This window comes from Myotis davidii, unplaced genomic scaffold, assembly GCF_000327345.1.
Source record: "Myotis davidii unplaced genomic scaffold, ASM32734v1 scaffold120, whole genome shotgun sequence".
NCBI lineage: Eukaryota > Metazoa > Chordata > Mammalia > Chiroptera > Vespertilionidae > Myotis > Myotis davidii.
Window position 1 is genome coordinate 3,937,238 of NW_006294778.1, and position 12,189 is coordinate 3,949,426.

The 12,189-nt window shown below is 39.5% G+C and overlaps 1 protein-coding gene across 2 annotated transcripts in view; it reads right to left on the minus strand.

The window, feature by feature from the left end:
- TXNRD1 (thioredoxin reductase 1) overlaps positions 1 to 12,189 on the minus strand; it is a 60,048-nt gene that overhangs the window by 31,101 nt on the left and 16,758 nt on the right. For both annotated transcript variants that reach the window (XM_006769344.2, XM_006769346.2), the window contains exons 2-6: positions 8,692 to 8,814; positions 6,874 to 6,946; positions 5,404 to 5,523; positions 622 to 764; positions 98 to 213 (exon numbers count right to left, since the gene is read on the minus strand). In XM_006769344.2, coding sequence (XP_006769407.1) covers positions 98 to 213; positions 622 to 764; positions 5,404 to 5,523; positions 6,874 to 6,946; positions 8,692 to 8,778 — 539 coding nt within the window. In that variant the 5' untranslated portion in view covers positions 8,779 to 8,814. The remainder of the gene's footprint in view (positions 1 to 97; positions 214 to 621; positions 765 to 5,403; positions 5,524 to 6,873; positions 6,947 to 8,691; positions 8,815 to 12,189) is intronic.

Genomic DNA, 12,189 nt, shown 5'->3' on the forward strand with positions numbered 1-12,189 from the left:
CTAAATTCCAGGAAATGGACAAAATGGGTTTTAAGACAAAAGCAAAAGCATAAATCCACAATGAGTTTTTCTTTCCTCTCTGCGATTTTTTCCTTACCTGCTGATGCAGTATTCTTTGTCACCAGGGATGCCCAAGTAACGTGGCCTTTCACCGGTAGCAATGAGAAATCTCTCTGCTGAATAAATTTTTTCTTTGCCTTTGTTATTCGTTGTCTACAAAGGAACCAAAATGTCAGTTTTTAATAGTTCTCATGACGTAGAATTGTAACTTCACAATTAATAAAGGCCATTCACCACATTGTCCAATTTGACCCGCATATAAATTTGGTAATACATAAGAGATATTAAGGCTCTGAGCAATTACGGGACTTGCTCAAGGTCACTATGCCAATAAATGGCAGAGCCACGACTCAAATCCAGATGGTGTGGCCCTGAATCTAGTTCTCTCACTCTCTCCAACTCCACAGAAGAAAGCCCCACAAGGAGATGTGATGGCAAAATCACCACACTGGGCACTCTGGGTCACAGTGCTATTACTTTCATGAGGATGATCCCCTTCTCCTTTCCTCCCTTGCCTCCAACACAAACCAAAAGAAGCTACTTAGGCTGTCACACAATTACCTTAATCCTATGAGGACCCACAAACTGCCCATATGCATTCTCATAGGTGACTTTCTTCTCCCGCAGAGCCACGCGGTAGCCCCAGTTCAGAGAGCCAATGTGATTCTGCACGGCTTCGGTCATTTTCCCCCAGTCATGTCCAACTGCACAAGGAAATAAGACAAGACATTTAGCCTTTCAACTGCCTGGCGAAGATCGTTTCTCAGTAACTATTTACATGGAATACAAAGAGCAGAGCTTTTAGTTGAAAAGGGCAAGTCCTTCATTTCAAGCCATAAACAACCTTTTAATCTTCAAATATTCTTTCTTTTTTAGAAAACTACCATAATACTAAATAATGCAAAGCTTCCTGGCCATTCTTAAGACTAAAATAACCATTCTCAACTTTTTTCTTCTTTATCTAGAAATGAAAGGGAAGGAGGGAGGGAGGGAAGAGGGTGGGTGGGGGGAGGGAAGGAGAGAGAGGCGGGGAGAGAAACATCAATGATGAGAGAGAATCATTGATAGGCTGCCTCTTGCAGGCCTCCTACTAGGATCAAGCCCACAAAACCAGGTATGTGCCCTGATTGAACCAAGACCTTCTGGTTCATAGGCCCATGCTCAACCACTGAGCAACACTGGCCAGGGTCCACTCTTTTTTAAAAAAAAACTAGGATATTTAAGCAAACCCCAGCATTTTATTAGTGGTGATTTTGGCTTAGTTACAGTGATTTAGGGATGCCCAAGGGCCAGTAATGCTAAACATCCTTCACTACAGTTCCTTACAACTAGGAGCTGTCTGGCCCAACGAAGTGCCACTGCCATTAACGCCCCCATGAAGAAACAGGGGACTAGATTAAAGGGAAGATGCACTTCTGAAACTTTACAGCTGTAGAACTACTAAGTGACTATACTCTGCTAATCCTATAGCAGATACCATATTCTAAAAGAAGACATAGTTGAGAGTAAATAACAGCACCAACAAATTGTTATTTCAATGACAGAAATCCAAATTCAATGATTAGACCGAATCCAATCTCAGTCAGCCTTCCTTTGTTGCCGTCAGATCCCCAGATTCCCAAACTTCTCAAACCCCCTTTTCTACCAGCGCTCCTTGATCCTCTGATAAGGGGATAGCCAACCACCATCCATCCCCAATCTCTATAGTGTGATTCTGATCAGGCAGAAGGATTTTAAAAGTTCCACCCACCAGTTTGGGATTTAGCATAAGGGCACTCTAGCTGCTCCTATGTCCTGACCTTGCATTCCAGTCTGGAAACTGAATTTCTGGTCTTGTAAAACCCAAATTCCTACTTTCCATACTATTATGGTCACTGGATCCTTGTTGGACTATTGGTCATAGCATTGCTAAACCCCAGTTCTCCAGGGCTGCCCTGTCTTCTGATAATGCCTAAATCCACCACCTTCAATGGATAAAATTTCTAAATTGTATAATAAGGGATAAATGCACTGTATTCCCAAATATTACTTGAATACTCCACATCCCCACACTCACCCATCTGCCGGCAGGGCCCCAGCATTTCTCCTAGGCCTCCCAATTCCACTGGCCTGGTCTACCAGCTGTAACCCAAGAAGGACGAATGGCCTGCCCAAGGCCACACACTAACCCAGTGGCAAACGCAGACAGTGTATGTGAAAAGACAGGTGTGTGGTAGGAGAATCTATCCCAAACTGCAAGCCCCCAATTGCAAACCAATGAGCTTGCTTGCTTTCTATTGACAATGGGATTCTAAAGCTTTCCAAATATTTAATATTTTAAAGATACACATAATTCTTAAGCACAGGAGAATTCAAATAGGGAAATCTTGGAAAATATAAAGCCTATTCATCTTCCAGAAAGGACCAATTCATCCAATTTACATAACGGGGCTCAAGTAATTCTTTTTAAGGCCTTAGATGCTTTCTGTACTTCCTCCATTTGGAGCTTCAGGGAAATGTCAGATCACAGGCTGCGTCCCGTAGGTGTCACTCCCCTGTCCCTGGGCAGACTCAGCCGTCCCTGTCCTCCCTCACCACACTGGGAACTATTTTCAGTGTCAGAGAAGACTCTTCCCAGAAAACTGAGCACAGTTCTTTATTCAAGGACATACAATTAGATCTGTTTCTATAAGAAAAATGCAAAATAAGCCTTCTCGCTTTATCTGTTAGGAACATGAATCAGCAGTCTCTAGGGGATTCTCATCTGAAAATTACATCTCTAAGTTTCCTTCTTCCTCTAAGATCTAATGACATCAACATTTGTCCAAATCCACTGATTCTTTACCACAATCATTTTAAACACAAAAGGAGGGGAGTAATTACTGCTCCCTCAGTGGATCCTGATAGGCCACTCCTACAAAGCCCGCCTCTGGTTCTCACAGCTAGGCCACTGCCTGCTTCAGCTTAATGAGAAAAGCTGAAGATAACAATAAGCAAACCACCAGGCTTCAACTTGGGAAGAGTGAAGGGATTTAACTACAAAGACGGAGATTGCTTTTGTGGCTGACAAATACAAGAGGTGTAAGGTATAAAAATAGAAAACTATGTATTTCTACTTTAAAATATGGAAAGGGGGAGGAGACACAAAAGTGGCAAAACTTAAATTGGTTGGATAAATAATTTTTGTAAGGATAGACAAATAAAAAAGCCTTGAATTAAGTTTTAAAACTCCCATGAAATTCAGGGAGCTTTTGCTGCACAGATGTGGGCTATGCTTCTAGTGGTTTTTATTACCCCCGTTGCAGTGCATTTATTAGTTCTTATTATATAACTTAGAAATAAATTCAACATAAAAAATAGCCAATGCTCATTATTCTAATATATAAAAAGCCAAGGGCCATCACAACCGAAACAACCGGACAGATGACCAAACAGCAGGCTGTGTGGGGCAACCAAGCCGGCAGGGGTGTTAGTGAGGGACGACCAAAGACTGAACAGCAGGCTGTGTGGGGCAACCAGGCCTGCAGGAGGGGAGTAGTTGGGGGCAATCAGGCCCGCAGGCAGAGGCGATTAGGGGCGATCAGGCAGGCAGGCGGGTGAGCAGTTAGGAGCCAGTGGTCCCAGACTGTGAGAGGGATGTCCTGGATTGAAGAGGGTGCAGGTTGGGCTGAGGGGACGACACACCCCCCTCGCGCAATGTGCACGAATTTCGTGCACCGGGCCCCTAGTTATTACATAACAGTGACAGAGACATTCTTTTGCTTGAAAGAAGACTTACCAAATTACCAAGTTATATTTCACCACCCACCTGATTACTGAATCTATTAAAATAATATTCAGTTGGCCCTATTAATAAAATTTACATTCAGCAGAGGCCTATACTTATCTCTTATGTTTTTAAGATCCCAAAAACCCAGAAAGTAGCCTTCTAAGGTCTGAGGAAGAGATATGACCCCAGGAAACTTTTAAAATAACTGATTTTCTAAGATTCCAGACTTGGGAAAAAAGTTAATTTTATTTTATTTTATTTTATTTTTATCTATCTATCTATCTATCTATTTATTCATTTATTGGTGGAGATGCCAGGGATCAAAAAACGAGAAAGAAAAGCATCAATAAAGGAAACCTGACTAGTTTGAGTGGAAGCAAAGTTTTTCAAAGCATGTACGCAGGCCTTTAAAAAAAAATAATCAACTATTAATTAAAAGTCACAAAATAATTTACCCCAGCTTCTGGATGAAAGATGTCCCTCAAATGTCCCATAACCCATAGATCTCAAGGCTTAAATCAGATAGGGGCTAGAGTTTCATTCTCCAAAGGACTTAGTGACCTACGTCATTAATTAGCCATGAAGCTGTGCCAGACCTCATGTCATTCTCCTACCAGATAAAGTCAACAAATTCCTCTTCAACTTTTCTAGGGTACTCTAAATGCTTTTTTTTTTTTAAATATGCTTTTATTGACTTTTAGAGACGAAGTGAGAGGCACAAAGAAATAGAAACATCGATGAGAGAGAAACATCATCAACTGGCTGCCTTCTGCACAGCCACCTACTGGGGATCAAGCCTGCAACCTGGGCATGTGCCCTGACCAGGAATCAAACCAGCGACCTGTTAGTTCAGCGGTTCTCAACCTATGGGTCGAGACCCCTTTGGGGGTCGAACGACCCTTTCACAGGGGTCACCTAAGACCATTGGAAAACACATATATAATTACATATTGTTTTTGTGATTAATCACTATGCTGTAATTATGTTCAATTTGTAACAATGAAAATACATCCTGCATATCAGATATTTACATTACGATTCATAACAGTAGCAAAATTACAGTTATGAAGTAGCAACAAAAATAATTTTATGGTTGGGGTCACCACAACATGAGGATCTGTATTAAAGGGTCGTGGCATTAGGAAGGTTGAGAACCACTGTGTTAGTTCATGGGTCAATGCTCAACCACTGAGCAACACTGACCGGGCTCCAAATACTTTTAATCTGACAAAGGCTAACCATCCTCTACCCCCAAAATATCAGCTCATGAAACAGACTTCTTTGAACTGAGAAAAAGGTAACAGCTTCAAAGGAAAGTAAATGTAATTTGTACTCCTCTATGAAATTCTCTATGATTTCTTTGAAAGAATTCTGGTTTTCTAGTAAAGAAAAAAACTCTAAGTGCAATATCTGTTCTTACCATAATAGCTATGTCACCACCTGACACAGGATAACTGTAGTGATTTTATCCATTAAAAATGTAAATAAAAACAACTTCCAGGTTATTGCTAGTCTCATAAAAATGGATGATGTACTGCAAGATCACAGCTCAAACCCCCCAAAGCACAAAGGGAACACAGCTTTCCCCCCCATACCTGTCTCCTCAACATTCCATCCATAGTTCCGAGAGTCTCGCACGGCTTGTCCTAACAAAGCTGCTTGGTGCATCAGCTTCTTCGGTATGCATCCCACATTCACACATGTTCCTCCGAGACCTGCAACAACATTGAGAAATCAGTTCACAACCTGCTTTACAATCCTTCAAAGAAAAAGATCCACAATTATTACTAGTCTATGAACCACAGTTTATTTGCTTAATGTAGCCAATACTGTTTAGACAAGTTTATCCCTAAGTCCTGTGACATTTCTAAGTTCAGATAGCCTTATATACCAAACACAGACATCAGAAAACACAAAAATGAGCAAATGTCCACCTACTGCAAAGATTCAAAATTAATTGCCTGCTGATAAAGATGCTAGAAATTGAAATTTTACTTTGTGCACAACCCATGCCTGCCATTGAATCTATGAGCAGAACTACCTGATAAAGGGGTTGTGAAACTGAGCATAATTGAACTGTAGTGGGCCTGGAACTACATATAAAATATGGTATATATGAGCATTTTATAAACTGTATTTTTATTACTATTTTATTATTAAGGAATCCATCTCTATGACTATCATGAAGCCCAGGCTGGGTTAACAGTGACATATTCTGGAAGTAACGACACCCCGCTCTCGACTTTCTAGTTCTAACCACTATCTTCTCTTTCTACCTCAAATGAAAACCCAGACTCCTGAGGCCTCAGTACTTGCCCTCCTATTCCTAAAAGATGACAAAACCAACTATGTGAGAGGCTTTATCAGAGGAGAAGACGACTTAGTCCTCCCAGAAGACAAATCCTCTACTTTACTTTATGAGGCAGATAGCAACTCCAAACCACAGTCAGGTTGGGACCTGCGCAGGCCTCAATATATGAGCATGTTTTAAAGAAGATGGTGTGGTCTTTAGCTTTTGCTGATTCTCACAAAAGAATTCTTAAAAAAAAAAAAAAAAAAGATTAGCATGTCTGAGCTTAAAACATGGTGATAGCTGTCTCCATGAGAGTAAAATGTAGGCAGGTGAGGAGGTGAACAAAATGGTACGATTTAGCTTTAAATCATCATAAAAGTTGTGGGTAAAGTTCTGTATGATCTTAACTTCCAGGAACCTAAATTTTCCTAAGTAAAAGGTACATGTTTTGGGGTTTGTTTTGTTTAATTGATTTGAGAGGAAGGGAGGGAGAAAAACATCAATGTGAGAGAAAAATATGGATTGGTTGCCTCCCACACACTCTGACCAGAGACTGAACCCACAATCTGAGTATGTGCCCTGACCAGGAATTGAACACTCCACCTTATGGTGTACAGGATGGATGACGCTCCAACAAACTGGGCCACTGCCAGGGCTGGTTGTTTGTTTAATTTTTAATTTTATTAATTAGATTTTAGGAGCCATTTAAACCAATACCAAGGAAAAACCTGCTCCTACAAATATTCACTTCTAAAATATTTTAAAAACTTACCCCATTTAGTTCCAAGAGGAGTTGGAGTGACAAAATCCAGGACCATCACCTTCTTGTTATATTTGGCTGCCTCCTAGAAAATAAAATTATTGAAATGAGTTAGAAAAGTTAACATGACAGACTGGAAATGGGATGTTAAAAAATCCATGCTATTTTTATTAGGCTACAATGCCTAAAGCAACATCAGTTATTAATACCTGGGAATTTCATATACCAAAATTAGTGCTATTTCAAGAAAAAAATATGGTAAAAAAAATCCACTAAGTTCCAGGATATGGACAAAATGGGTTTTAAGACAAAAGCAAAAGTATAAATCCACAATGGGTTTTTCTTTTCTCCTTGCGATTAAGCAATATTTAGATAATCCTATGAGTGGCTTTAAGAACACACAAATTAGTTATAAAATTGTCCATCAGCTGGAAATCTTAGCATCCTCTTACATAATTCCACTCAAACAGTAACAAATTAAGAGATCATCTGAAAAACATATGACCATTTCAAAGCAAGTGCTAAGTACCCAGTAAAACAGACTTACTGATAACCTATAATCCTTGATCCAGCCTGTATCTTAAAATCTTTTTTAAAGTACTTTTAAGTTTTGTTTCTAGGCAGAATATTGGAGAAGTTATTCCTTTAAAATTGTCAGATTTACTAATGTGAGGAGCCAATGAAAAAGTTGGTATCTATAAGATTTCCCAATCTATTTTAGGGGAGTGATGACAGTCAAAAATTCATTTTGAAGAGCATCCTTTACCTCTCTCAGAGAATAAGCTTTGTGTATTAGCAACTAGACCTCCAAGGTTTATTTGAAAATACTGAGTCTATGTGTCCTCCAAAACCACCATTACGTCAGTAAAATACCTATCCACAGTACTAGGCCTTAGTCATTTATAGCAAAGCACTGCTTAATACCAGGTATTGGCCTATTCCGATATTGGGCAGCTTCCTTTGAATCTACCCTTACTGATTCACCACAAGCTACACGGAGTATAAGCACCTCATCTTTTAAAAGAACCTCTTCAGCAAGAATGACAGTCCCAAGGGCCCCTTCACACATGGCAAATGAATCTCAACTCAGGGCTAGGAGCCTCACTCCGACCTCTCTTATGTGTAATCCTCTACCGGCCACCCCCAGGCCAGTGTTAGTGGTTATTCTCTTAGCTCACAGTATATACACAAGAGGCAAATCATTTTTACTGAGTTTAAGAAACCTAACCACTCTCCATCTTTCTATTGTAGAGGAGGAGTTGTGAATAGGAACATCAAAGTGAAAAAAAAAATTTTATTAAGAATAAGTAATATATTTAATTTCAAACCATTTCCACATAACACCCTTATTATCTTTGAAAAATCCACCAAACTTAAAATGAATAAAAATGCATCCCAATAATACTAAGTCCAGTACTTTTATGTAAAGAACATATCTGTTCAGCCCGGTCAGCGTGGCTCAGTGGTTGAGCATCGACCTATGAACCAGGAGGTCACAATTCAATTCCTGGTCAGCGCACATGCCAGTGTTGCGGGCTTGATCATCAGTGTGTGTGTGCGCGCGCAGGAGTCAGCCGATCAGTGATTCTCTGTCATCATTGCTGTCTATATCTCTCCCTCCCTCTCCCTTCCTCACTCTGAAATCAATACAAGTATCTTTTTAAAAAAATAAAGAACATTTAGTTCAAGCTGGAAAAATGACTTATAAATAAAGTGGTCCCCTTAACATGTCCTACCCAAGTTAATGTGCAAAATGTCACAAAAGTGGCTCAAATTCCACCGAGAATCTGGAGAACTGCTGTAACCCACATAACACATAAAAAGACTTGCCTTAGCGGCTGCCAGTCCTCCTGAGCCCCCTCCAATGATGATGAGATCATAGTCGTAGGTCCCGGGAAGATCCTCAGAGCCATTCATTTTTAGTAGCTTTTGAAGTCTGCCCTCTTGATAAGCCTAAAGAACAAAAACAATGAAAGGGAAAATAATTTAACTTATAAGCAGCAATGTCTGAAGAGTTTTGTGAAAAACCTTTCTTTAAAGCAAAAGGAGTTTTTCAAAGAAAAAATGTTGTTTCATTTATATTACAGCACACAAATGAAACAGTCAGTCTTCTCACATCACAGATAGCTACTCCAAGTGTCACATAAGTAAGGTGCTGATGGCCCAACAAAATCAATTTAGGCCTAAATTAAATTTGATCTGTCCTTTTATCCTAGAACTTTTTTTTTTTAATATTGAAGAAGGAACTCAGGCTTGTTCTTTTTTAAAAAATATATTTTTATTGATTTCAGAGAGGGAAGGAGAGAGAAAGAAACATCAACGATGAGAATCATTAATTGGCTGCCTCCTGCACGCCCCCCCACTGGGGACCGAACCCACAACTTGGGCAATGTACCCTTGACCAGAATCGAACCTGGGACCCTTCAGTCCACAGGCCGGTGCTCTATCCACTAAGCCCGTGGTTGGCAAATTGCAGCTCGTGAGCCACAAGCGGCTCTTTGGCCCCTTGAGTGTGGCTCTTCCTAAGCCTTAGGAGTACCCTAATTAAGTTAATAACAATGTAACTACCTAAATAGCTTAAGTTTAAAAAATTTGGCTCTCAAAAGAAATTTCAATCGTTGTACTGTTGATATTTGGCTCTGTTGACTAATGAGTTTGCCGACCACTGCACTAAGCCAAACCAGCTAGGGCATATCCCAGAATTTTTAAACTAGGTTTTGAATTAGGTTTTTAAACATTTGTACTGTATGTTTTTAATAGAATCATCAATACAATTTGCCAATCATCTTTATTTTCAAGTCAAAGGTACAATAATGTGTAGGCTAGGATCTCAGATGAAGATAGTGAGTGGCCTGGTGACTAGCCATTGAAACAGATTAGCCAAATACTTAAGACTTTTCTATATTGTTTAGGTAAGGCATAAAATCTAGAAATTCAGAAATAAATCATCAATTGACATAAATGGAAAAGTCCTTAATTCTGCAGGGCATTTGAATAAAAAAGGAGGGGTGGGGGTAAAGAAATAAAAATAACTCTATAAAGCTCATTTATTTAATCTACCTATACATGAAGCCTCCTGTATTGTATTCAGTATTTAGATTCCATATACTTGGCACATAACAGTCTTTTTTAAAATATATATATATATATTTTATTGATTTTTTACAGAGAGGAAGGGAGAGGGATAGAGAGTTAGAAACATCCATGAGAGAGAAACATCCATCAGCTGCCTCCTGCACACCCCCTACTGGGGACGTGCCCGCAACCAACGTACATGCCCTTGACCAGAATCGAACCTGGGTCTCTTTAGTCCACAGGCCAACGCTCTAGCCACTAAGCCAAACTGGTCAGGGCTGGACTTTTAATTTTAAAAAAGTTCATTCCCCTGGTTTTTATACACATTATTTACCATTTCGCATTAGCTTTAAATACAGTTTTGGTGATATACTTAATATTACCATTCATTAAAATAAAAAATCTGTGCTAATATGTAATAACGGGAAAAGTTAATAAGCATAATAAAAAATGTTTTTTAAAAATCAAGTTTTAACCTTAATACAAAAAAACCCCCCAACTTACCAGCCTAGACTTTACATTTTTCTCCTGCCTACCTCGGATGTTGAGGGTGAAAGGCTGAGCTTGGGGTCAGTAGAACAGGATGCTTGGGATGTGGAAGGGGGTGCAACAGAGGGAGGTGGTGCTGATGGCGGAGGAAGAGGAAGAGGAGGGGGAGGCGCAGCACTGTGGCTGCCCCTTGGCAGCATAGCAGGTACACATGATGGCCCAGGGATGCAAGACAGAACACCTGGAAACCAGCAACAGTGGGGACAAGTGTGCATCACCCTGACGGTCTGTACAAAAGGTCTAACATGAGAGGCTGGTAAACACAGCCAGTATTCATCAACTGGCATTATGGCAGAGGCTCCTCCTTCAACACAAGGCACTGTGGGAGGAAAAACAATTTGATAACAATAGCCATTCAGATCAAAGGACCAATATAATTTTCAGATAACAAGCATTACTTTCTAGTTCAGTGGTTCTCAACCTTCCTAATGCTGCGGCCCTTTCATACAGTTCCTCTTGTTGTGGTGACCCCCAATTTCATTGTTACAAATAGAACATAATTAAAGCATAGTGATTAATCACAAAAACAATATGTACTTATATATGTGTTTTCCAATGGTCGTAGGCAACCCCTGTGAAAGGGTCGTTCGACCCCCAAAAGGGTCGCAACCCACAGGTTGAGAACCGCTGCTCTAGTTGGTATCACAGAGCATAAAGCTAGAAAAAAAATTTTTTTAAAGAACATAAAGCTGACTTGCTGGCCTGAAAGAATTGATAAATGCACTTAGATGTTCTTCTGGAAAATAACCATTTTGAATCTCAGCCTCATTTTATCTGAATCTACTTGACACAAACGATGCCAGAACACAATCACTGGCTGCCTGAAAGAAAACCACCCATTCTTACAACAACCTCCCCCAAAATAGCTACTAGAGCAAGAGAAAAAAAAGCAGCAGCATCATGCCACATACTCCCTCCAACAATGTTTATAATCTGTTCTGTGCTGAAATTCTGTATCAGACCTGGGTTCTTATGGTCCAAAGTTAAAGTCAGATTATATCAACCAGTGTACAGACTTTACAAAGCAAGCTCTGAGAGAGCCTGAACATTTTTAATTCTGTAAAATCACAAAGACAGGCACTGAAGCATTCAGCTGACTCCAGAACTAACCATGACATCTTCATATTTTAATCTAAATTAAAAGTGACACTACTGTAATTCAGCTGCAGGAAACTGGTTTCCCATCTGAAATATAAATAAGTGACAGTAGAAGACAGCTCCGCCAGGCAATGTAAGAAAGGAGCATACAGATGGGGTAAGCAGACTAGAGAAAAATGTTCCTTCCTTTCACCTTCAATTACAACTACTAGAAATAGTGGCTGCTAATTACAGTAGGTGATACAGAAGAATTCTCAAAGTTTTTTACTCTCAGAATCCCTTTACAATTTGAAATTTTTAGAACCCCAAAGAGCTTTGATTAATGGGGTTTATTTATAATATTTATCATATTAAAAATTAAAACTAAGAAAAGATTTAAAATATTGTAAGTCATTAAATATCTTAATATTTAATTAAACATAATTTATTTAAAACATTTTTAATTGGCAAGAACAGTGGCATTGTTTTATATCTTGGTAATTCTCTTTAATGTCTGTCTTAATAAAAGGCAGCCCATATCTTTTCTGTGTTCACTCTATTGTAACATCACTTGTCATGCATGTACCCTCTGGAAAACTCTATGGTAGACTTGCAAAAAAATTAGAG